Source organism: Scyliorhinus canicula, chromosome 17 (genome assembly GCF_902713615.1).
Source record: "Scyliorhinus canicula chromosome 17, sScyCan1.1, whole genome shotgun sequence".
Taxonomy (NCBI): domain Eukaryota; kingdom Metazoa; phylum Chordata; class Chondrichthyes; order Carcharhiniformes; family Scyliorhinidae; genus Scyliorhinus; species Scyliorhinus canicula.
The window spans coordinates 54835156-54862575 of record NC_052162.1 but is presented as its reverse complement, the minus strand read 5'-3'; the positions used below and the strand labels follow the sequence as shown (position 1 = coordinate 54862575).

The 27420-nt window shown below is 45.7% G+C and overlaps 1 protein-coding gene across 8 annotated transcripts in view; it reads right to left on the bottom strand.

Annotated features, from left to right (window-relative positions):
* clcn5b (chloride channel, voltage-sensitive 5b) overlaps window positions 1-27420 on the bottom strand; it is a 116483-nt gene that overhangs the window by 28117 nt on the left and 60946 nt on the right. For all 8 annotated transcript variants that reach the window (XM_038775583.1, XM_038775582.1, XM_038775586.1 and 5 more), the window contains one exon: window positions 17566-17665. In XM_038775583.1, coding sequence (XP_038631511.1) covers window positions 17566-17665 — 100 coding nt within the window. The remainder of the gene's footprint in view (window positions 1-17565; window positions 17666-27420) is intronic.

Genomic DNA, 27420 nt, shown 5'->3' with positions numbered 1-27420 from the left:
GGCGTCCTGTCTGGCCTCGACCACCTTCAATAATCTGCACAGGTCGGCATCCACGAATCATGAGGCATGGCTGTACGGTGTGTGAGGTTGGCTGTGTAGGAATGGTTAAAATACTGCTCTCCATTGTTAGCAGGGGGCTGTGGAGTGCGGTCCCGACGAATCAGCTGGCGGGACCATCATTTGGGCCTACTTAAGTGGACCAATTAACGTTTTATAGGAGTGATGGCCTCGCCTGTCCGAGTGTCGGGAAGCTTGCGGCAGCTCCCGCTTGCTCCCACACTTAGAAATGTTTTGGGTAAATTGCGCCCTGAATCCTTTTACCTTCTCCCATACGTTAATTAGCCTTTCCAGGCTTCAAAAAATTTTGCAAGGCAAATATATTTGATTGAATAAGGCATATTGAAATAAAAAGGGCAAGATTAAAAGCAACAGATACAGGTCGGCAATTGGAAATATTTAATTAAACAAAATAATGGAAAAACCATCAGGCCCTGGAGATTAACCTCAGAGGCCCCTTGGGATTCTGCAGAAGGAATAGAGAAACAATACAAAAATTATGTCAGAGGACCGGGAGGTTGCAAATGAGGTTACCAAAATTGCAGAAAATACTCCAACTGAGGTCGAACATAACATCACCTCCTTATTTTTATATTGTCAAAACCAGTGATTATTAGGCTTTATTTATTTGTCTTTTCATGACCAGTGTCTCTCCATACCCCATGACCCCCTTCTCGACTTAAATCAAATTGTATAATAAGGAAGTATAAAATAAAAGGCATTTTTAACATCAAAATTCATTATTTTTCCTGCTTTCTAAATTCAATTGCATCTACCATTTTTCTGCACATATTCCTAATGGAACATAATGTTTTAAAAGATTGTGGAAAGTAATATTGTGTGAGTGGTAAAAATGATGACCATCTTCTGAAAAGATATGGGTACACAGGAAATCATAAACCCGTTGGCTTTACTTCACTGTTGGCAAATGACTAGAATCTAGAAGATGGAGAAACACGAGTTGATCAGGGTTGTGCCTGACCAATCGCTAGGCATTAGGCAGGATAAAGGAAATGCAGTAGATGTGTTTTTTAATCAATTTTCAAGATGCGGTCAGTAAGAGGCTTATAGAAAAGATGATTTCACATTGAATTAAAAGGAATGTAGCCAAATTGACAGATAACAGGAGAGCAGAAAGCAAATGATAGGGGTAGAAAGGATTAGAAAAACGTGGGAACAAAATTGTGGGACCATAGTGTAGCCACCTGGGGTGGCCACATCCCGATTCCAAAATGGATGCCTGCAAAGAGTGCAGGGAAAATTGGACAGCACTAGGGAAAACAAGCAGGTGCAAGGTTTCCTGTGTATTAAGATTTGCAGAACCCAGACAGAACTGAAACCAATAGCCATTAACATATTAATGACCTATCTCCGGAGACAAAAAGGAAACATTGAAACAATCGAGACCAGGACAGACTCCCCGACACCAGTGGGAGCTAAAACAAAGGCAGGCCAACGGCCACATAGTGCCCGCCCAACGATCAGGGAACAACTCCGGTATTGGAGAAAATCAATAGGAATGATTGGGACATGGTCCAATTAATTGGGACCAAGTCCAGGGTCCGCCCAGAAGGGCGCAAAACCCCTGGGGACTATAAGAGTCCCCAAGTTCAGTTCGCTCTCTTGGCTCTCTCTCGGCCTTGGCTCTCAGCGAGGAGAGACCTGCCTAGCAGCTGCACCAGCCAAGTAAGTCTAAGGTCAACGCATGCTACGAGATAGGCGCTCCTAGCTACTATTCCGTACCAGTTCGAAGCCAGCAGTATCAGAACCGGACAACGGCCATTGTTCCTCTGACCGGGTGGGCCACCCGAAGCTAAGTATAGGCTTTTAGTAGTAGTTGTAGTTTAGCGAGTAGAGTTTATGCATGAGTAATAATTGACTGTGTGTATAATAAATGTGTATTGATTTCAAACTTACTAACTGGTGTATTGAATCATTGATCAGTACTTGGCTTTGAACCCTGTGGTGGTATCAGAAAGCTACCTGGCGACTCTTGAGCAAAGGTAATTAAAACAGAGCAAATTAAGGGAAAGCATAACGAGCAACAATAGCCCCTTGAGCATGTTCTGCCATTCAGTGAGATGAATGCTGATCTGTGATCCAACTCCATATACCCACCTTTGCCTTATATCCCGTATCATCTTTTGTCAACAGAAATCTATCAACCTCAGATTTTGAGTCAGTATCAACTGTAGTTTGTAGAGGGAAGTTCCAAACTTCTCAACAGCCTTTGCATGTTTCTTAACTTTATTACTGAAAAGCAGGGCTCTAATTTTTGGCTGCATTCCCTATTCCCAGATTTCCTAATCGTGGAAATAATTTCTATCTATCCAATCAGTTCCCTTTAATGTCATGAAAAATGCAATCAAATCACTTCACAATTTTCAAAATTCGAGGGAACATAACCCTAGTTTTAGAAATCCTTCCGCATAATTTAACTCATGGGAGTCCAGGTATTGATCTGGTAAATCTACACTTCACACCCTTCAAAGTTCTAAGTATCTTTTCTGTGGTGGTGCCCTAAATTGCAGTCTAACCAGGGCTTTGTTCAGCTATTACATGACTTCTGACCCCTTGTATTCTAGGCCTCTAGGTATAAAGGCCAGCATTCCATTAATCTATTTGATTATTTTTTGTACCTGCCTATGACATTTTAATGATCTACATACATGAACCCCTACAGAATGTAAGGATTTTTCCTGTTTATTCCCTTATTTCCCCTTTCTTTATTTTATGCCATTTTGATCCCTTTTTTTTAAAAAATAATTTTTATTGAATTTTTCAAAATACAAACATTTTAACCCCCCCTACATTCACATTTAAATTATACCAAAACAAAGTCAAACCCCCCTACTTAACAAGAAAAAGAAAAAAAAGTCTCCCCCCCCCCACCCGCGCGTCCCCCCCACCCCCCCCCCCCCGCCGGCGAACCGACAGTCAGACCAACTTATCATTTCTAGCAGCGTCCTCGGGCAGGCCTTGCCCGTGCCACCACCGCTACCGTACTTCCTTCGTCTTTGTCCCCCCCCCTCCTCCCCCCTCCCTTCCGCCCTCCCCTCCCCTCCCGGGTTGCTGCTGTCACGGCCTCAGTCTCTATCTCTGATCCAAGAGGTCTAGGAAGGGTTGCCATCGCCTGGAAAACCCCTGCACCGACCCTCTCAGGGCGAATTTGATCCTTTCCAATTGGATGAAGTTTGCCATGTCGTTTAACCAGGTGTTAACACTCGGAGGCCTTTCGTCCCTCCACTGAATCAGGATCCTCCTCCGAGCCACCAAGGACGCAAAGGCTAATATTCCAGCCTCCCTCGCCTCCTGTACCCCCGGTTCCACCCCAACCCCGAAGATCGCAAGTCCCCATCCTGGCTTGACCCTGGACCCCACCACTCTCGACACCGTCCCTGCCACCCCCTTCCAGAACTCCTCCAGTGCCGGACATGCCCAAAACATATGTGCATGATTCGCAGGGCTTCCCGAACATCTAATACACCTGTCTTCACCCCCGAAAAACCGACTCATCCTTGTCCCCGTCATGTGGGCTCTATGCAGTACCTTAAATTGAATGAGACTTAGTCTCGCACATGACGACGACGAGTTGACCCTCTCCAGGGCGTCTGCCCATGTCCCGTCCTCTATCTGTTCCCCCAGCTCTAACTCCCACTTATCTTTCAGCTCCTCTACTGGTACCTCCTCCACCTCCTGCATAATCTTATAGATGTCCGAGATCTTCCCCTCCCCGACCCAGACCCCTGATAGCACCCTATCACTCACCCCCCTGTCGGGGAGCGCGGGGAACCCCGCTACCTGTCGTCTGGCAAATGCCTTCACTTGGAGGTACCTGAACGTGTTCCCCGGGGGGAGCCCAAATTTCTCCTCCAGCTCTCCCAGGCTCGCAAACCTCCCCTCTATAAACAGGTCCCTCAGTTGTCTAATACCCCCCCTCTGCCAGCTCTGGAATCCCCCTCCTGTCTTTCCCGGCGCAAATCTGTGGTTCCCTCTTAGTGGTGCCCCTATCAGACCTCCCACTTCCCCCCTGTGTCGCCTCCACTGCCCCCAGATCTTGAGGGTGGCCGCCACCACCGGGCTCGTGGTATACCTCGTGGGAGGGAGCGGCCATGGTGCCGTTACCAGTGCCCCTAAGCTTATGTTGCCGCAGGACGCCCTCTCCATGCGCTTCCAGGCTGCCCCCTCCCCTTCCATCATCCACTTTCGTACCATCGATGTATTTGCCGCCCAGTAATATCCTGAAAGGTTGGGTAACGCCAGCCCTCCACTATCCCTACTCCGCTCCAAAAAGACCCTTCTAACTCTCGGGGTGCCATGTGCCCACACATACCCCATGATACTACTCGTTACCTTCTTGAAAAAGGCCCTGGGGAGGAAGATGGGCAGACACTGGAACAAAAACAAGAACCTCGGGAGGACCGTCATTTTAACTGACTGCACCCTCCCTGCCAGCGACAGCGGCACCATGTCCCACCTCTTAAACTCCTCCATCTGTTCCACCAGTCTGGAAAAGTTCAACTTGTGGAGGGTCCCCCAGTTCTTTGCCACCTGCACCCCCAAATACCTAAAACTTTTAACTGCTCTTTTGAAGGGGAGCCTCCCAATTCCCTCCCCTTGGTCTCCTGGGTTTATTACAAAGACCTCACTTTTCCCCAGATTTAATTTATATCCCGAAAAGTCCCCGAACTCCGCTAGTATCCCCATTACCTCCGGCATTCCCCCCTCCGGGTCTGCCACATACAACAACAAATCATCCGCATAGAGCGAGACCCGATGTTCCTCCCCTCCCCTTGTCAGTCCTCTCCACCCCCCTGAACCCCTCAGTGCCATCGCCAACGGCTCAATCGCTAATGCAAAGAGTAAGGGAGATAGGGGACATCCCTGCCTAGTACCTCGATGGAGCCCAAAATATTCTGACCTCCTCCCGTTTGTTACCACACTTGCCGTCGGAGCTGAATAGAGCAGTTTTACCCACTTGATAAATCCCTCCCCAAACCCAAACCTTTCCAACGTCTCCCACAAGTATTCCCACTCCACCCTGTCAAATGCCTTCTCCGCGTCCAGCGCTACCACTATCTCCGCCTCCCCTTCCACTGCTGGCATCATAATCACATTTAACAATCTCCGGACATTTGTGTTAAGTTGGCGTCCCTTCACGAACCCCGTCTGGTCTTCATGGACTACCCCTGGCACACAGTCCTCTATCCTGGTTGCCAGGACCTTTGCTAACAGCTTGGCGTCAACATTCAGGAGGGAGATGGGCCTGTAGGACCCGCACTGGACCGGGTCCTTGTCCCGCTTCAAAATCAAGGAGATCAGGGCCTGCGACATTGTTGGGGGCAGTACCCCCCCCTCGCGCGCCTCATTGAAGGCTCGCACCAGCACTGGACCCACCAAGTCCACAAATTTCCTGTAAAACTCCACCGGGAACCCATCCGGCCCCGGCGCCTTCCCCGCCTGCATCTGGCCTATCCCTTTAATTATCTCCTGCAGCTCTATCGGCGCCCCCAACCCTTCCACCAGCTCCTCCTGTACCTTTGGGAACCCCAATTTGTCGAGAAAGTTCTTCATTCCCCCTCTCCTCTTCGGCGGTTCAGACCTATACAATTCCCTATAGAAGTCCCTAAAGACCCTATTCACCTCTTGCCCCTTCTGCACTACGTCCCCACCCCTCTCTCTCACTCCCCCAATCTCTCTGGCTGCATCTCGCTTACGAAGCTGGTGTGCCAGCATGCTGCTCGCCTTTTCCCCGTACTCATACGCCACACCCTGCGCCCTTCTCCACTGCATTTCCGCCTTCCTAGTGGTCAGTAGGTCGAACTTGGCCTGCAAGCTACGCCGCTCCCTTAATAGCCCCTCCTCTGGCGCCGCCGCATATTTCCTATCTACTTCTAGGAGCTCCCCCACCAGCCTCTCCCTTTCCTGCCTCTCCTTCCTCTCTCTGTGTGCCCTTATGGAGATCAGCTCTCCTCTAATCACTGCTTTCAAGGCCTCCCAGACCGTCCCCACCTGCACCTCACCTGTGTCATTCGTACCCAGATAGTTCTCAATGCCCGTTCTCACCCTTCTGCACACCTCTTCGTCCGCCAACAGCCCTACATCCAGGCGCCACAACGGGCGTTGGTCCCGCGCCTCCCCCATGTCCACGTCCACCCAATGTGGTGCATGGTCCGATATCGCAATGGCCGAGTACTCCGTGTCCTGCACTCTCGGTATCAGCCCCCTGTTCAATACGAAAAAATCGATCCTAGAGTACACTCTGTGGACGTGGGAGAAAAAAGAATACTCCCTCGCCCTAGGCCTACCAAATCTCCATGGGTCTACCCCTCCCATCTGCTCCATGAACCCCCTTAACACCTCTGCCGGCCTCCTATTCGTCCTGGAACTCGATCTATCCAGCCCAGGGTCTAACACCGTATTAAAGTCCCCTCCCATGATCAGGCCCCCTGCCTCCAGTCCCGGGATGAGGCCCAGCAGGCGCCTCATAAAACCCGCGTCGTCCCAGTTCGGGGCATACACATTTACCAGTACCACATTCTCTCCCTGCAGCCTACCCCTCACCATCACGTACCTGCCCTCCTTGTCTGCCACCACCTCTGCCGCCACAAACAACACCCTCTTTCCCACCAAAATCGCCACCCCCCGGTTCTTGATATCCAAGCCTGAGTGGAACACCTGTCCCACCCACCCCCTTCTCAGGCGGACCTGATCTGCTACCCTCAAATGAGTCTCCTGCAGCATTGCTACATCAGCCTTCAGTCCCTTCAGGTGTGAGAAGACCCTTGATCTTTTGACCGGCCCATTCAGCCCCCTTACTTTCCACGTGATCAATCGGGTCGCAGAGCGACCCGTCCCTACTCCCTGTCGATTAGCCATGTCTTGTCCCTTGCTCGCCCCGGGTCATCCCTTCTTTTCTGACCCGCTTCCCATAGCGATGGCCCCCCCCCCCCCCCTACCCCCCCGGCTCTCCCCTTCTCGTCCCTGGTCTTTCCAGCAGCAACCCGGTGTCCCCCCCCAGCCCCCCCCCCCCCCCCTTTCCCCCCCCCTGGCTAGGACCCCTCCTAGCCGCGATGTACCCCACATCGTACTCCCGAGAGTCAGCTGGTCTCCGCTGACCCGGCTGCTCCTGCCACCTTCCGACTCCTCCCGGTTCACCCCATCTGCGCCCGTGAAAGATCCCCTTAAAACCCCCGAGAAAGACCCGCATAATCAACCCGCTCCCCCCCGTCCCATCTCCCCAAATTAACGATATAAATACAAATACCCAATGGCAACTAAATACATAAATACTTAACTACATACTTAAATAACAAAATAATTAACTAACTATCAACTAACAGTGTGCCCACCCATCACCCTCCATCAAACAGTATAAATAACCGCAGATAACCATAACCCGAAAAGAAAAAAAGAACAAAAAACCCCCCCAAGCACCCAAAGAAAAAGGGTAAGAGGGGTAAATAACTAAGGGAAATTGGAAACGGGAAAAAACACCCCATAAGAAGCCAACGACCCACAATAGAGATTTCAACAGTACAAATATACAGAAACACCCAACAACTCGAAACCTTCAAAATATTCAGAAAAGTCAACCGTTCGAGAAAAAACACCCCAAACACTCCACGAAACTGTTACCCAGTTCCGACCTGGCCTGAAAAAGAAAAGGGCCACTTGCTCAATCAAGAGTCCCCCGGCGGCTACGACCGCCGGTGCTCCCAGGTTTTAGTTCGTGTCCAACTTTTCCTCTTGTACAAAGGTCCAGGCCTCCTCTGGGGACTCGAAATAATGATGTTGGTCCTTGTAGGTGACCCACAAGCGCGCCGGTTGCAGCATTCCAAATTTGATCTTTTTCGCGTGTAGCACCGCCTTTGTCCGGTTGTACCGGGCCCGCCGCTTTGCCACCTCCGCACTCCAGTCCTGGTACACCCTTACCGTCGAGTTCTGCCACTTGCTGCTTTTCTCCCTTTTAGCCCACCTCAGGACTTTCTCTCGATCACTTAGCCGCTGGAACCGCACCAGCACCGCCCTCGGGGGCTCGTTTGCCCTAGGCCTCCTGGCCATGACCCGGTATGCCTCTTCCAATTCCAGGGGCGCCGGACCGGCCCCTTCCCCCATCAGGGAGCTCAACATCTCCGCCACATATCCCGGGAGATCCGACCCCTCCAGGCCTTCTTCCAGGCCCAGGATCCTCAAATTTTTCCTCCTCATCCGAGTGTCCAGCTCCTCGAAGCGGCTCTGCCACTTCATGTGGAGTGCCTCGTGCACCTCCACCTTTGCCCCGATGACTGTGGCCTCCTCCTCCCTCGCGGTCATCTCCTGCTGCAGATCTTTAATCGACGCCTCTTGGATCGCCTGGGCTCCCACCAACCTGGTGGCCGTCGCGTTCATGGACTCTAAGAGTTCCACTTTCATCTCCGTGAAAAAACGGAGGAGAACGGCCTGCTGCTCCTCCGCCCATTTCTTCCACTCCTCCGATACACCGCCGGCCGCCATTTTGATTTTCTTCCCCCGCTTTTTTTGGGGAGCTGCTGCCGTTTTTCTTGCCGCTCCACTCCGGGTACCGACCATAAAATCGGTCTAGTTCTCCTCAGGGGACCTTCCCCCACCGGGATTCGTTTTTTCAGCGCCGTTGGGGCCCTCCAATTGGCCCAAAAACACCTTTGTTGCAGGAGCTTCCAAATGTGCGGCTTAGCTAGTCATAGCCGCAACCGGAAGCCCCGCCATTTTGATCCCTGATGCTTAATGGACACGCATCTTTAAGTCAAACAGCAGAGAGAATGAGGAATTCAAAAAATTACAACATAGTATATGGTGCTAGTTTTTGAGCAGTAGAAATCAGACTTTGTGGCACCCAAGAGATGGGGTGGGACACAGTTTGATTGGCTGGCTGGTGGCCAATCAATTGGCCAAAAGGTTGTATTCTTCCTAGTTACAGGTGATGACTGGGTCGTACCCGAGTGGAATCCAGAGGCCTAAGGAAAGCAGAGTTGGGTCCTGGACTCTCAAGGAAGAAGGAGCTGGGAATGCCTGCTCTCCCCATTTCTCTCTCTCCAGAAATGTTGTGAGCTGCTGTATTTCTGACCCTACAGAGAACCTGATGAATGAATCTATAGTGAAAACCATTACGGACTGGAAACAGAAACCTCAACTTGAAAGCCTAATTTGAAGGAAGGTGTGCTGAAAGACAACCATCTGAAACAAAGACTCTTTTATCCTTTTATTTATTTGAGAGAGAGATTGGGGGCAAGTTAAGTCATATTAAATTAATGCAACATGGTTTATTCAATAAATTAAAGTGTACAAAGATACCTTTAATCACAAAGAAAGTGTTTTGAAATAGGTCAGATTCATTGCCTTTGGCATTCATGAGAGTGTTAATTCAATTCTTTCTGAGTCAGTTTGGCTATGGTATCATCATAACAATCCCACTCTGGATCAGATCTAGTGCCATCAGTTTCAAAATCATCCCTCCATAACAAATCATCTTCCTCTCTATCGATTATTCAAAAAATGCAGAATACCCAATTAAATCTGAAGTCTGTTTGTGAGCTAATAAGCATCCCACAATAGGATGCTGAAACCACACAAACCATTAAGCAGGGCAATGTACATATTCCCATTCTTTGGGAAGGTGTTTTTTACTGTCAACCATCTCCTATTCCATTCAGCGTGAACATGATCCTTGAATGACTTGTTGAGTCACACTTTCAAAGGTTGAACTGTAAATGTTAAGCTTCCTGGTGTAACTGCAACATGGGTGTTATTTCTGGTAGAAGCCTCTTGATCTCATCGGTTTTATGGGATCTGAACATTTCCCACATTAATACGCTGCATTCTTCACATAGACCACCGGGACGCCTATTCCGCACATGATCCATAACATCATTCCATCCTAATTTATCCAATCGTTATCATAGACATGCATAACTCCCACAGGGAACCTGATTTTTGGTATGGTTTTATGTTTGAAAATAATTTAGGCTTTCTGTTGGCCAGGCAGTTTAGTATCATCGTGAATCTGGTCTTCTATCCTGTGGTTTTCACAAAGACCATTTTGAAACCTTTCCTCGCCACAGTTCAGTTGCTGGGAATATCAAAACTCATGGGCGTTTTCTCCATGTTGCTCCTATCTGATGGTGAATCACTGGAAATTAGCCATTTTGGCATCAAGATCTTTCAGTAATTTTAATTTTTTTAAATAAAGTTAGAGTACCCAATTATTTTTTTCCCAAATAAGGGGCAATTTACCATGGCCAATTCACCTAACCTGCACATCTTTGGGTTGTGGGGGCGAAATTCACGCAAAAATGGGGAGAATATGCAAACTCCACACGGACAGCCGGGATCGAACCTGGGACCTCGGCGCCGTGAGTCAGCAGTGCTAACCACTGCGCCACCGTGCTGCCCAGCTTTCAGTAATTTCTGAATGTTCTTGGTCTTCTGCTGCAACACTAGACATCCAAAAAGTGGCTACACCAAATAGCCGTTACTTTGAAATTTTGGCTGGAGTCAGGGTTTGATTTGACCCACTGGAGAGCTTATAGACGCATTATATTTCTGGTGACAATGATGATTTTCAAGAAACTATTCTGATATGCTTCTCTCAGGCTGCGCGGCTGGTCCCTGGTGCATGATACACTGGGACTTGAGCAACCTTTTCAGGGAAGGTTCCTCCTTCTTGTTGGAAGATTCATTTTGCTTCACCATTCACCGTATGGAATCTGCTCTGTATGAGAGTGCCTTATACTCACACACATCTCTCAAATGCAGCCCATATTGTCAGTTTGGTCCCTTGTGCCCAGTTATAAGTCAAACACACATTTTTGAGGCGAACGTTGAGGCTGACTACTAATACGAGTATACTTTGTGATGGCTGAAAGGGGAGGTTGCCTTAAATGCCCAGAATATGCAAAACACATTTTTTGGGGGCCAGTAAAATGGAACTGTCTTTTACACTGGGTCAACCTATATGTTGCGATTTACATTAATTAAAGGTCTTCTGGACATCTACATAAATAACATCCATAAAATTCCCCTATCCATTACTTTATTTATCTCTTTGAAAATTCTAATCAGGTTTGTCAGGCATAACCCACATTTTACAAATCTATGCTGGTCTCCCTGGCCAGCTGAACTTTTTCAAAATGTTCAGACATTCTATCCTCAATTATTGACTAGTAACTTCCAAACAACAATTGTTAGACTAATTAGTCTGTAATCCTCTCATTTCCCTCTGCCACCGTTCTTCAATAGCAGTGACATGGGCAACTTTGCATTCCAAGGAACTATTCCTGAATCGAGAGATCGTTTGAAAATAGCATTGGGACATCTTTTAAAAAAGGAGGTAGGCAGAAAGCAGGAAATTATAGGCCAGTGAGTTTAACTTCGGTAATAGGGAAGATGCTGGAATCTATCATCAAGGAAGAAATTGCGAGGCATCTGGATAGAAATTGTCCCATTGGGCAGACGCAGCATGGGTTAGTTAAAGGCAGGTCATGCCTAACTAATTTAGTGGAATTTTTTGAGGACATTACCAGTGCAGTAGATAACGGGGAGCCGATGGATGTGGTATATCTGGATTTCCAGAAAGCCTTTGACAAGGTGCCACACAAAAGGTTGCTGCATAAGATAAAGATGCATGGCATTAAGGGTAAAGTATTAGCATGGATCGAGGATTGGTTAATTAATAGAAAGCAAAGAGTTGGGATAAATGTGTGTTTCTCTGGTTGGCAATCAGTAGCTAGTGGTGTCCCTCAGGGATCCGTGTTGGGCCCACAATTGTTCACAATTTACATTGATGATTTGGAGTTGGGGACCAAGGGCAATGTGTCCAAGTTTGCAGATGACACTAAGATGAGTGGTAAAGCGAAAAGTGCAGAGGATACTGGAAGTCTGCAGAGGGATTTGGATAGGTTAAGTGAATGGGCTCGGGTCTGGCAGATGGAATACAATGTTGACAAATGTGAGGTTATCCATTTTGGTAGGAATAACAGCAAACGGGATTATTATTTAAACGATAAAATATTAAAGCATGCCGCTGTTTAGAGAGACTTGGGTGTGCTAGTGCATGAGTCACAGAAGGTTGGTTTACAAGTGCAACAGGTGATTAAGAAGGCAAATGGAATTTTGTCCTTCATTGCTAGAGGGATGGAGTTTAAGACTAGGGAGGTTATGTTGCAATTGTATAAGGTGTTAGTGCGGCCACACCTGGAGTATTGTGTTCAGTTTTGGTCTCCTTACTTGAGAAAGGACGTACTGGCACTGGAGGGTGTGCAGAGGAGATTCACTAGGTTAATCCCAGAGCTGAAGGGGTTGGATTACGAGGAGAGGTTGAGTAGACTGGGACTGTACTCGTTGGAATTTAGAAGGATGAGGGGGGATCTTATAGAAACATTTAAAATTATGAAGGGAATAGATAGGATAGATGCGGGCAGGTTGTTTCCACTGGCGGGTGACAGCAGAACTAGGGGGCATAGCCTCAAAATAAGGGGAAGTAGATTTAGGACTGAGTTTAGGAGGAACTTCTTCACCCAAAGGGTTGTGAATCTATGGAATTCCTTGCCCAGTGAAGCAGTTGAGGCTCCTTCATTACATGTTTTTAAGGTAAAGATAGATAGTTTTTTGAAGAATAAAGGGATTAAGGGTTATGGTGTTCGGGCCGGAAAGTGGAGCTGAGTCCACAAAAGATCAGCCATGATCTAATTGAATGGCGGAGCAGGCTCGAGGGGCCAGATGGCCTACTCCTGCTCCTAGTTCTTATGTTCTTATCTGCAAAGTTCTCTCAGGTACTTCCTTTCCTGGGATGAAACCCGGTTGTCCTGAGTATTAGCTGTACTTTAGAGCCATAATTTTCGTTATTACTGTTGATAACTGTTGATTGGACAGCCCAACTTCAAAGAGAGCTATACAAAGGCCATCTGCATTTAATAATTAAGCCTTGTCAAAAGGAGATAGATTGCCTGCTAAGACAAAGGCCCTGCAACCATCTTTTCAATTCCGAATGGTTAAGACACTTTGGAATCCAGATGTTCGAGACACATCCGTTGTCAAATACGGTGGAAAGGAGGGAGTCATGTGACATGAGCCTCTGGCCTGTGGAATAAATAATATTGCCTTGCTGAACTGCATAGCTCAGTCTGTTTACCATCTGACCAGAAGGCAACACGGAAGGAGCTCTGGCCTAGTTTGATCACCTGGCCCCATTTACCCTGCTTCTGCTTGAAGTTCTATATCCCACAAGACTGATTCATCTCTGCATGCCTATCTCATCATTTGAAAACTACACCACTGGAAAAGTGAACTCTGCAACATCGGTTTTCAGCCCACTGACCTCCATGAAGGGATACCTCATTGGACTTTGATTCTGGACTGTGGAACACATATGAACAAATGTTTATTTCATCTGTGATCTCTGTACTGTAAATGATTCTTTTCTCTATCCCTTTCTTTACTATCTGAATACAAAGGTGACATTGCAAACCCGTTGCACGTTTTGAATGTGTCCAAATATACAAACCCTTTTGAGTTTACCCCTTCTTGAATTTGCTATGGGATTATTAATAGAAAATTGTATTTCACCAAAATGGAAGGTTGGGAAACATGCTACTGCTTATAAAGATTATAGAAACAAATCCAAACCTTTCTGCTTATACACAGATGGTGAGAGGAGAAATTACTGCTGTTTGAATTAACCCCGTATCTGTCAATAAAGAAATTGGAATCTCAAATTAGGGTCGCCCATTTGAATTTGACCAGACTCCAGAAAGACTCAAGCCAAATCTGATATAAAAGAGCCAATTAGAAACTAAAACTCGGTGGCTGGAGTGAATTTTAAAACACAAGTAACGTACCACAGTCAATTTCTTTTCCCTAACACTAGGAAAAGGCACCTTTTTGTGCCCAAATGTGAGTCAAGCAAGGCGAGCTGAACTGTGAAACATTTACATCCCTTATCAAAGAGCAACTGAAGGTACAATTAAAGTTACCCAGTAAAGTGACCAGTTGTTGGTAGAACATTTGGATCTCCGATATCCGATAGAACAGATAGATACAGAGCTCAACCATGACTTTGAATCCCCTCCCCAGCCAAATTTGAGCTGGAAAACCTCAAATTGCAGCTACAATTTCAGGACAGAGATCAGGAGAGAGAAAGGGAAAGAGAAGAATTCCAGCTCCAAAAATTGGAAATGTAACACAATTGGAGAACCAGATAGCCAGAAGCTGCAAGTGGAAATCACTCTCTACCAGATAGCACCCCCTATCTTCCTAACTGAACTATTCCGAGGCCCTCAAGTATGCCAGATTAACTTTTTGCCATTTTTGAGAAAGCAGCTGAACAGCTGAAATGGCCATCAGATATCTGCACCTTTTAAAATCTAGGGCATCTGTCAGAGAGCGCTCAAGAGTTCTAACTTTATGCTGACTCCTGATGTGACCATGAATTATGAACAGACCAAGGCTGTTAACCTAAGTGCCTACGAATTAGGTCTGGAAGCATATAGCCAATAATTTTGGAACACTCACAAGAAACCCACACAAAACCTACCTAGAGTTCGGACAGCTGAAGCAGATTGTGTGAGATCAATGGGTAAGGTCCCTAAAGATCCAACATGCCTATGAGAGATTGAGGGAGTTGATAATGTTTCAGTAATTTAAAAACTGCTTACACTCCATTCTGAGGATGTACTTGGAGGAGCAGAGAATCCTCATAGCCCAGGATTCAGTCATCATAACAGAAAGCTTCAATCTTCCCCCTTGACCTGGAAAGTCAGGCTGACCTTTTCCAAGCCATTCCCATAAACATTGGACAGATACGCAGATAGGAAAACCCAAAGTAGGGTGCAAGTTGTCCTCTTGCAACCCAAAAGGGGGACATCAGGAGGTCTCGGTGTTCTGATTGTAATAATGTTGGGCATTCCAGGCTTGAGCACAGAGGCATGCAGGTCTAATCGGGTTCCATACGAGTGGTCTCCCGAAGGACCCCCCAATGGGTAATACGGTAGAGTAGGCAGAGATTCTTGCTACAGAAACGTACTCTCTGGAGGGTTCAACATATATCTAAGCTGGACAAACTTCCAGATAATTTCTGGAGTTTGTCCTTTCAGGAACAGTGCCCCCAAACCAATCCCAAAATTTGAACAAGTCTATTATGCTGCTCTTGGACACAGGGGCCACTCAGTCCTAAATACTGGAGGGAAATCTACACCTTCACAATTGTTGCCCCCCTCTCCTCCCCAAACAACCATCACTACCACTCTCTCCGCATCCTCGCTGCAGGCCAAAACCCTGATGAGTGAAGTGGGAGGAGGATCTGTGTTTACATCCTTCCATAGGGTCCACCGAGAGTGTGACCTCGTTTCAGGCCCTGTCATGGTCGGAATTGTCCATGAATTAACCGCAGCAGGAGCCGATTTTCTCCTCGGAAACAATTTGGCTGGCAGAAAAGACTTAGCCAGAAAAAGAAAAGAGGCCAACATCAGCCAGCAGACAGCTGCAGGAGTTCAGAAGGCATGGGAATGTGTAGAGGCTCAAAAATGTGAAATAAAGCCCGCAGTCATTGAGCATGAGCTGCTTGAATGTAAAAAGATCAAAGTCAGGCCAGTAAAGTTAAAGGAGGTCCAGAAAGGGCTAATAGAATTTACACCAGAATCACAGAATATCCCAGAATTAAACAGGGACCAGAGAAAACCCAGAGCCAGGAAAGATAGTGAGGGGTCAAACGGCCTACTGCTAGTTCCCAAGGAGTCAATAGCTGGGGAACAGAGTTTTTGGCATTGACCGGAAGATTTAATTGGAAGAAATTTCTATACAGCCAGTACTGGATGTCAGACAAGCAATTTAAGAGATCCTGAAAGGGTCAAGAAAGGTGGTGATGATGTACAGACTGGTTGGTCCATATGTACATGTGGATACCGACCCTGTGTTTTCAGATGATATTGCCAAGGAGCAGGATGGAGATGAGAAAGAAGAGGGGTACACCAGGGGTAACAGAGAGGAGTAGGAAACCGTTGCAAGCGATATCCTGACTACAATTACATAGGATTACAAAGGCTGTTCAGCACAGAAACAGGGCATTCAGCTCAACCAGTCCATGCCAACATTTATGCTCTATTTCAGGCGCCTCCCATCTTTTCTCATCTAAATCTACCCTCATAAATCATCTATTCCTTCGCTCATATGCTTGTCAAATTTTCCCCTGAAATATATCTAACTTCACTTCCACCATTCCCTTTGGCAGCGAGTTCCACATCCTTACAATGCTTAAGGTGAAAATGTTTCTTCTGAATTCCCTATTAAATTTCTTGGTGACTATCTTATGTTGATGCCCTCTAGTTTTCTCTTTCCAATAAGAAGCAGTGCCCAATATCTACTCTATCAAAACTTTTCATCATTTTAATGTATTTTATTAGATCACTCCTCAGCCTTTTTGCAAAAGGGTAGAGACCCAGCCCGCCAAACCTTTCCGGATATGTATACCAATGCATTTCTGATATCATCCTTGTAAATCGTCTCTGCACCCTCTCCCATGCTTCTATATCCTTTTTTATAATATGGTAAGCAGAGCCACAAGCAATACTCTAACCAAGGTTCATTGAGACTTAGCATAACTTGTCGACTTTTCAATTTTATTAATCTAGAAATAAAACCTAGTGCTTGGTTTGTATCTGACCAGAAATAAAACAACAACCATGTCCACATGCTCTAGGTGTGTCCAAAGCTTGGCAGGGGTTTGCTGACGTTATATTGGAGGTTCTGAAAGTGAAGGTGGCCCCGAGTCCAGAGATGGCGGTTTTTGGGGGCGAGAGAGGCTGATGTCTTGGCCTTTGCCTTCCTGGTAGCCCGGAGATGAATCTTACGAGAATGGAGGGACTCGGGGGGGGCCCCCCCCCGCCCGAAGTCGGGGGCATGAGTAAGTGACCTGGCAGGGTTTCTCAGGTTAGAGAAAGTAAAGTTCACGTTGAGGAGCTCTGTGGAAGGGCACGGCCCGGAGGTGGCAGCCGTTTATCGACTTGAGTTGGGCAAGGAGGGGCAGGTTGGTGGGAATTGTTTTTTTTGTTGTGCTGGTTATGTACAGCCATGTTGACTGGTTTGGGGTTGTGTTTCTGTCCATAAATGCCTCAATAAAATATTTTTCCAAAGAAAAACATGCTAGAAGCACAAGTCTCAGTTGGGAAGAGTTAGAGATTATCAGTATGAAGGAAGTGAATTGTACACGGATGAAATTACATGATCTCCGAAATGCTCGGAGATTGATAACTGCTGGTCTTCAAATTTCCTCAACCACCTCTCATCATGAGGAGAAGTAAACTCGCCAGTTAACTCGCGAAGACACAAATTAAAGAAGCTAATTCCAGTTTATAATTATTTGAAATTGATTTCTCAGCCTGGTCTTCTAATCTGACATATCTATTCAATTCCCCTTCTTTAAAATATATAAGACTTTTGTCCCACAAAGGCACATTGATGCAGTTACTTAACAAAAGATAATCATGTCTTTCTTCATACCTGCCATGAGCCCAACCAGTAGCATCACCAGCCACCCAGAGAAGGCATCACTCAGACCTTTAATGAGTGCCCAGAACGATTCTTTACTTTTGCTTGTGATCTGGAAAAAGAAGCAGCAAATTTAAATAGCAATATTTTCCTAAAGTTTCCTATTTGAACAAATGATGTCACTGCATGCCACCAGTACAGAGTGAACTCTGTCTTCTATTTTGGCATAAATGGCAGGAGACAAACAATCAAAAGTTTTCATTCAAACATCATCAAAAATTCTAATTGCCAATTTAGCACAAAAATATTGTGAATACGAAGTGCGACCTTTGTTTTATGTTGCATGTGTCATTAAGTTAAAATAGCAGCACTTGATTCAGCCAATGCATTTCTGAAGCCACCAACCTGCCTCTTTCTGTAGTGCTTGGATCCCTCTGAGATTGGAAACTCAACATTGAGAAATATGATTTACTACAGTCAATCTCAGTGCATTTTAACTCCATAAATAATGGATCATTGAACTATTTACTTGTTTTCCTGGTCGACATTTATCTTGCAAACTTCACCACTAAAATTATGTGGCCATTTATGTCATTGACCCATAACCTCCGTGGAGAGGCATTCCGATTCGCACTGCCTCACCTCTTCTATTACTTATCTAGAAATGGGGGGGGGGGGGGTTTGGAGGGGTGGTCAATGGTCAGAGGTGAGGAAAGTAATTGGGAGGGGGGGCAGTCGGGCGGTCCTGTTGGGGTTATGGGAGTCCCATAAATGGGAGGAACAATTACAGTCATACAGAATCCAGAAGTTGGATGTGGTTTTAATTCTTCTAATGTTTTCTGGGTAACTATTACTGAAAGAGAGTCGGAACCATCTGAAGTTTGGAGATTTATATTGTTCTTTTGGATGGTTCCCACTGCAGCACAATTGCCCAACCCAAGTTTGAACTCCATGGGCAACTGCCATGCAATGCAAGTCTTACCTAGGAACCTTCTGGAGGTGGGATGTCCAGCACATCTTTGGGCTACCCCTCAGTTTCAAGACTCTGGAACTTGGAAATTATGGGCTAATATTATTTGTTGGCCCTAGTGTGGAAATGAGCTTCCATGTTTTCTTAAATTACAACAGTAGTTACAATTAAAAACACTTAAACCAAAAGAGAAATGCTGGAAGTTCTCAGGAGGTCCAGCAGAATCTGTAAGGGGAGAAAAGAGCCAACGTTTTGAGTCCAGATGACCCTTTGTCAAAGCTAAAAGGCATAGAAAGTGGGAGATATTTATACTGTAGGGTGAGGGAATGAAAGATGAGTCATAGCCACAGAAACTAAGGGAAAGGAATGCTAATGGCAGTCCCCAGAGAGAATAAAAAGGTTTGAAAGGCCAAATAGCAGAGAAACTAAAATCAGAGAGCAAACTGACAGATGTAGATGTGTGTGTGTGTGTGTGTGTGTGTGTGTGTGTGTGTGGTGATGGTGGTGGTGGTGGGGGGGGGGGGGGGGGGGGGGGAAAGAGAGGCAAAATGAGAAGGGGGGGAGGGGGAAGCTAAAGGGAGAAAAGGTAAGGAAAGGGTAGATAAGATAGGGGAAAGAGTGTTGGGGGTGGGTGGGAAAGAAATACATATATAAAGAAAGACAAGAAAGAAATAAGGTAAAAGACAGTTAAAATTAAATGGAATGAAAACAAAGGGGTTGAGGTGGGTCGAGCTAATCATCTGAAGTTGTTGAATTCGATGTTGAGACCAGAAGGCTGTAGTGTGCCTAACCGGAAGACGAGATGTTGTTCCTCCAGTTTGCATTGAGCTTCACTGGAACACTGCAGCAGGCCAAGGACATCCACGTGACAGGCATGGGAGCAGGGTCCTGTGTTAAAATGGGAAGATCAGGGTCCTGAATGCGCACAGACCGAAGGTGCTCGCAAAGCGATCACCCAGTCTACGTTTGATCTCTCCGATATAGAGGAGGCCACATTGGGAGCAGCAAATGGAATAGACCAAATTGAAGGAGGTGCAAGTGAAACGCTGCTTAACCTGGAATGAGTGTTTTGGGTCTGGGATGTTGAGCATGATTCAGAGGTAAAGGGGCAGGTGTTACACGTTCTGCACTTGCATGGGAAGGTGTCATGGGTGATGGGAGAGGTGTTGGGTATGGTGGGGGAGTGGGCTAGATTATCCCGGAGGGAACGGTCTCTGCGGAATGCTGACAGAGGGAGTGAAGGGAAGATGTGTTTGGTGATGGCGAAAATGGTGGAGGATTATGCTTTGCATACGGAGGCTGGTAGGGCGAAATGTGAGAACGAGGGGGACACAATTCTTGATCTGGGAGGGAGGGAAGAGGGCAAGAGTAGTGGTGCGGGAGATGAACCGCATGCTGTTGAGGGCCAGGTCAACAACTGTGGGTGGGAAATCATAGTTGAGGAAGTAGGATACATTTTCACTTTGGGAGTCAGTGGGCTTGTAATGGATATTAGTAGATAGTCTATTGCCTTCATCACTCCCCCCCCACACACACACACATCCACACCCCCACACACACAAGGGAAATGCCACCCCCCATATGCACAGGCATTCTCCCCCCACCCCCACTCAAGTAAGGACACCCCGTTATGGGGTGACCGAGGGTCCTCCTTTTCAGGCCTCCTCAGACCCACTTTCAGGCCTCCCCCTTCAGGACCCCCCACCCTTCAACCCCACCCCCCAACCTGTGAGGCCTCTTCATACCCGCCCTTCATCCCCTCTCACCCATCATGGCCCCTACATCTCCCGTTTCATGGGCATGACCCCCCTCAGGACCCAGCCTTTGGAAGTGCCACCCTGACACTGGCACCCTGGCAGTGTCCCTGCCAGCCTGGCAGTGCCACCCAGAGACCTTGGAGGGTTGGTGGGGGCATAGCAAATGAGGGCACCAGAATCTTCAGTCGGCCTTTGCGACTATCAGTTAGTTCCTTCAAGTTGGACTAGCCTCCTTCTCACTTCTAAATTTATCAATAAGTAGTGAAATACTGAAATTTTCAACTGAAGGAGAGGTGGAGTTTCACATTCCAACTCACTGCACATGAAATCAAGAAACATCACCCGCAATTCATACAAATTCACTGGTTAGTGGGAGTGAACTAATGACACCGCCCCCAACCCCCCACACAATCACAAAGATCACAACCTGGGCTGGAGATGATTTTTTAGTTACAAGTTGGATGATGTCCTCGTCTTCGTACATAAAATGATTTCTGATCTACCTTTGTGACTTCAGTTATTATATTTAACAGCAACAGTTTGCACTCAATGATCCTTTATACATTATCTACAGGTATAGGTAGAACCAATAATAATTAACTACAAGATTCTAAGGAGAAAGATATGACAAAATTTTGAACTTTGTTCATAACAATAATAATAATTAAAACACCTACAAAATTCATAGGGCAATTGTCAACAATTCAAAGGGCAATAGCAATTTTCTCCAGAATGGTGCAATAGTTTGGAAATAGATGCCTTTAACTAACAGGACTCCTTTTTCTTTTAATTCATTTACGGGGTGTGGACTTCGCTGGTTCGGCCAGCATTTATTGCCCATCCCTAGTTGTCCTTCAGAAGGTGGTGGCGAGTTGACTTCTTGGACCGGTGCAGTCCTTGAGGTGTAGGTACACCTACTGAGCTGTTAGGGAGGGAGTTTCAAGATGTTGCCCCAGCGACAGTGAAGGAACCGTGATATATTTCCAAGTCAGGGTGCTGAGTGACTTGGAGGGGAACCTCAAGGTGGTGGAGTTCCCAGGTATCTGCTACTCTTGTCCTGCGAGGGTCGTGGGTTTGGAAGGTGCTGGCTAAATAACCTTGGTCAGTTACTACAGTGCATCTTGTAAATGGTTGTCATTGCTCGTCAGTGGTGGAGGGTTTGAATGTTTGTTTAGGGGGAACAATCAAGCGCGCTGCTATGTCCTGGATGGTGTTGAGTTTCTTGAGAGTTGTTGGAGCTGCACTCACCCAGGTGAGTGAAGAGTATTCCATGAGGGCAGCACTGTGGTGCAGTGGTTAGCATTGCTGCCTCACGGTGCTGAGGTTGCAGGTTCAATCCCGGCTCTGGGTCACTGTCTATGTGGAGTTTACACATTCTCCACATGTTTGCGTGGGTTTCGCCAGAGTAGGTGGATTGACCATGCTAAAGTCCCTTAATTGGAAAAATGAATTGCGTACTCTAAATTAAAAAAAAAAGGGAAATAAAAGTATTCCATTACATTCCTGGCTTGTGCCTTATATATAGCGGACAGGCTTTTTGGGGGGGGGGGGGGGGGGGGGGGGGTCGTCAGGAGGTGAGTTACTCTCTGTAGGATTCCTAGCCTTTGATTCCTCGGGAACTAATAGCCAATATTATGCTATATCTTAACTGATACTTTTTCACCTCTGCAGAAATCCTCGTACAATGTGTCATTTTGATTTAGTTTCTTACAAATCTTTAGTCCATTAAGTGGTGGTGTTCAAATACTCTGAGCTTGCAGATCTTCTAGCCTTCTCTCTTTGTGAGGAAGAAAATTCTCACTGATGACAAAAGAGCATCACACAGTAGCATACTCTGCTTAACCAATGACTTGCACATATTGGTGCAGTACGTGTGCAACTGGTTGCCTTTGTTGTAAAGTATTTTGGAATATACGAAGGGTGTCATGAGATGTGATATAATTTCAAATGAAGTTGTTTACAATATTAATAAATTTTAGATACATGTCACATTCTTCTGAATATGCAAACCTTTATCAAGTTATTTTTGTGGCCATGAACTCCCTCTCTTGGGTTCAGGTAAAAACATTTACAACATACTTCTGTGGACATAAAAGTTTCAGGAAGCATACTAAGATTAGCCAAAGGAAATTTATTATTTTTTAAAATTTAAAGTACCCAGTTCATTTTTTTTTCCAATTAAGGGCCAATTTTTGCGTGGCCAATCCACCTACCCTGCACATCCTTGTGGAGGTGAGCCCGCGCAGACATGGGGAGAATGTGCAAATTCCACACGGACAGTTACCTGCGTCCGGGATCAAACCCGGGTCTTCGGCAGTGCTAACCACTGTGCCACCATGCCACCCTGGAGATTTATTTTAAAGGGCGTACAATCAACATAATTGTGCCAGTATTTCTGAGCTCCACACAAATCATGACTAGTTCAATAAAAAGCTGTCTCTTTTACTGCTCCTTATATAATCTAAACGTAGAAGTAGGCTATTCAGCCCAACTAATCTAGTTTGTTGTTTATACTCTGCAAGATCCTCCTCTTAGTTTAATTTCCTCTTCTCACCCAGCCGCTTCATTCTTCTATTCCCAACTTCTTCAATATACATCAAGCTCCCCCGCATAAATATATGAACGTATTTTATTTATTGACTGATTTTTCAAATTAAGGGGTAATTTAGCATGGCCAATTCACCTACCCTGCACATCTTTGGGTTGTGGGAGTGAGACCCACACAGACACGGGGGAGAATGTGCAAACGCCACATGGACAGTGACCTGAGGCCAAGATCGAATCTGCGTCCTCGGTGCCATGCTAACCACCGCACCACCATGCTGCCCTGAATTTATTTTAGTTTAACCATTTTGTGCAGCCATAAGCTCCACACGTTCACCACTCCTCGTGTAAAGAAATTCCTCTTAAATTATTTTTGCTCTGTTAGTGCAACTGTACATTCTACCTCGTTTTGGACTCACTTGTGTAAGGAAAACAGTTTCTCCTTGTCCACCCTATCAAAATAGTTCAGAATTTTTAAGACCTCTCTCTTAGGTCTCCTCTTTGTCTTCTCTTTTCTCGAGAGTCCTAGCCGGTTATGTTTCCTGATAGAAGCATATTTCAATTCTCGTAGAATTCTTCCAAACGTTTTGGCACTTTCTTTCATGCTACAATGTCATTTTTGAAGTATGGTGACCAGAACTATGCATAATACGACAAGTGTGGTTTACCAAAGTTCTGCATAAAATGAGCATTATCTCTCTGCTTTTGTATTCTATCTCACTAAAAATAAAACATCACTTTGTTCGCACTGTTAATGGCCTCATCGACATTTCTGCTGTTTTTATCAATGTATCTGAATACCAATATCGCTCTGCCCCGGTACCCCATTTAGTCTTTTACCTTCAGGGAATAAGCGGCTTCTTTATTTCTCCTACTAAAATGAATCAATGTGTTATAATGAATTGCACTGATAATTTATCCAAATCTTCCATGCCTGTTTTACATCATCCTCCAATATGGTGCAGCCTTCTACCCAATTTGATATAATCCGAAATTTCAACAACATATTTTAAATCCCTGAGCCCAAGCCATTTATGTATGTGCTAAAAGCAGTGGTCCCACATTTCTTTTGCACCTGCAATCCATTTGAACCTAGAGCTCTGAGATACATTTTTGCTAATGTCACCATTCTTTCTATTTGAATCCCCACTAACAGCTTCTGCTACTGTCATTTTCTATTAATCAGCGTGTCAAAATTCCATTAAAAAAAAATCATTCATGTGAGCATCAATGGCAAGGTCAACATTTATTGTCCAACCCTCAGTGAGTCGCTTTCTTGAAATGCTGCACTCCATGTGGTGTTTGTCCACCCACAGTACTGTTAGGGAATTTTCAAGATTTTGACTGAGCAAAAGTGGAGAAATGGTGATATAGTTCCAAGTTAGGCTGGGGAGTGGCTTGGCGAGGAAGTTGCAGGTGGTGGCGTTCCCATGTATCTGCTGCTCTTGTTCTTTTATGTGATAGAAGTCACAGGTTTGGAAGGTGATGTACAAGGAGCCTTGGGAGTTGGTGCAGTGCATTTTATAGATGGTCGACACTGCTGCCACTGTGCATCAGCAGTACAGGTAATGATTGTTTAAGATGCTGGATAAGATGTTTATTAAGTGGGCTGCTTTGTCCTGGATGGTGTTGAGTTTCTTTTGTTGTTAGAGCTGCACTCATACAGGCAAGTATTCAATCACATTCCTGATTTGCAGATGTGGGCAGGATTTGGGGAATTTGGAGTTGAGCTCCTCTCCACAGAATATCCAGCCTCTGCCCTGCTCTTGTACTCATTATTTATAAGGCTAGTCCAGTTATGTTTGTGGTCAATGCTAACCCTGAAGATGCTGATGGTGGTGAATTCAGCGATGGTAATGCCATTAAACCTCAAGGGCAGATGGTCTGATTTACTTTTATGGGAGATGGTTATTGCCTGGTACTCGTCACTTACCAACCCAAGCTGGAACGTTGTCTAGGTTTTGATGCATGCAGGTATAGACATTTTGTCAGAGTTTCATTGGGTTGGAATTGAAAGATTTGAAGGCTAAATGAAATGCAGCAAATGCAACAAATAGGCAGTGTCCAAAGTTCCAAAACTCAAGACCCATAATTTTATTTTGGTTTGTTACTGTAAGAATATAACAACTAATGCAAGTACACCAGGCCAACATTATTGAAATGTATCCCATCAATGAATTGAAATGCTTGAAAATGGAGATTATTCCTGAATTCAACCGCTTTCTTTCCATCTAGTTTACCTACCCCCCCCCCCCCCCCCCCCCCCCCCCCCCCCCCCCCCCCCGCAAACTCCCCAACCATTATTCCCCTCTCCCCAATTCTCTCATATGCCAGCTCTCACACTCCAGGCCTTCCATTCCCTTGCTCGTTGCCTCACCCTCACATGCGCAACTGTTCTTTGTCCCATAAGAGTGGCATACCGTGAGTGATACTCCAGCAAAGCTCTGACAAAATGTCCATACCTGCGTGCATCAAGACCTAGACAAATTTCTGGCTTGGGTTGATACTGCCACCAGGGCATTACAAGCTTCTGGAACAGAAAACAATTCTGATCATGTTGGAACTGCCCTCCAAAACCCAGGTTATGATGACATCAGTATTGCTTCCGGTATGCTCCTTCTCTGGGCTCTGGACAGACTATTGCTCTGGAGCAGAGTATGCATGGCAGGTTTCTCCATTGCACTGCAGTCTACATTAATTGGTTCATAATGCAATTAATTTATTTACAGGTGAAATCACAGGACAAACTCCACGTTTTATTGCGTCTAGGTTCTGTATGTTGTTCAGTATCACTTTCAGATTTAGTGCATATGCAGGCAATATATAAAGAGCTGCAATTTTACCTCAAAAAGAAACTGCTGGCATTTGGCTACCACAGAATCACAGAATTGTTACAGCACAAGAGACCATTTGGCCCATCATGCCCATATTGGCTTTGAGCAACTCAACAAGGCCCACTTGTCTGACATTTCCCCGAAGCACTTTTCACTTCAGGTGTTTATCCAATTCCTTTTTGAAAACAATTGCATTGACCTCCAGCACACTCACAGACAGTGCATCCTAACCGCCAGCTAAATAATGTTTTCCTTATGTTCCCATTAGTTCTTTGAAATCATTTAAAATTTGTGTACTCTGGTTCTCCACCAATAGGAAAAGTTTCTTCCTATCTACTCTGTCTCGGCCCTGCATGATTTTAAACACGTCTATGAAATCTCCTCACAATCTTTGCTTCTCGAAGGATAACAACCGCAACGTCTTCAATCTATTCTTGTAATTGAAGTCCCTAATCCCTGGAACCGTTCCTGGTGGCCAGAAATAGACACAATACTCCAAGTGAGACTGAACCAGCGCTTTAAAAAGGTTCACCATAACTTCCTGGTTTTTGTATTCTATGGGAGTGATTCTCCCAAAAGGGAACAGAGTCCCCTCGTGAGAGGGCACAATTTGCAGACTGCCATTTACTTTTGTCATTCCCTCTTATGCCTTTATTCTTCCTGAAAATATGTTTTCAGGTAGAAAGAATACTGAGCTAAATATTGTACCCCATTGGATTCTGTAAGTCTTTTGTTCTTCCTGATTATTTTTTATTTGTTTATTAGTTGTTGGGAGTCAGGTTGGGTTGCCTGTGCAGGTTAGACAGTTGGGGCTGGGTCGGATCGAGCTGGATCGGGTGGGGTCAAGGGTCACTGTGATCAGGCAGAGTGCAAGAAATGACAGGGACGGGAAGAGGATATCTACTCAGCACACGACCCCGCCCATGCAGCAAATCCGCAAATATGTCAGTAAGTTTATCACTCATTTTTTAGGACTTGAAATTCTTGCATGGCCTGCTTAAAAAAGTGTTCAGCCAGGTTTGTGGTTTTGTAGTGCACTATACTCACTTAGTGTGTTTGGCATTTCCTCTGCCAAGTGTAGACCCCTTTTTGGTTCTTAATCATCCCCACCCCTTCTCTTACTACCCTTTTACAATTGATATGCCTACAGAAGACTTTTGATTTTCGCTACCAGTCTCTTCTCATATTCCCCCTCTACCTCTCATTCTTTCTTTTTCACTTACCCTCTGAAATTTCTATATTCAGCCTATTCCCAATTCTATTGTCAACCTGATATTTGTCATACTCATCATTTTTCTGCTTCATCTTACTTGTTAATTTTCTCTTTATCTAGGGAGCTCTGGTTTTATTTGTTATACCTTTTCCGCTGGTGGTAATACATATCAACTAGACCCAAACTATTCATTTTTACCGACAGTCCATTTTTCCATTAGTTTTGCCTGGCAGTCTTTGTTTTCAATTCACCTGGGCAATCTGTTCTTAGCCTACTGAAGTTGGTCCTCCCCAATTCAGTATTCATACTTTGAATTGCTCCTTGTTTATGTGAGCCCAAGGCCGGAGTTCTACGGCCATTGAAATTCTCTGTTCCCAGTGGCGTGGGGTGGCTTTAATGAGAAATCCCATTGATAAGTGGCGGGAGTAGAGAATCCCACTGCCAAGAAACATGCAGTTGGGGGATAGGAGAATCCAGCCTCAAACCTTACATTCCATGATGACTGCTTCTAAATTCGACTGACACTTTATCCTCGTTTTCCAGAACCAG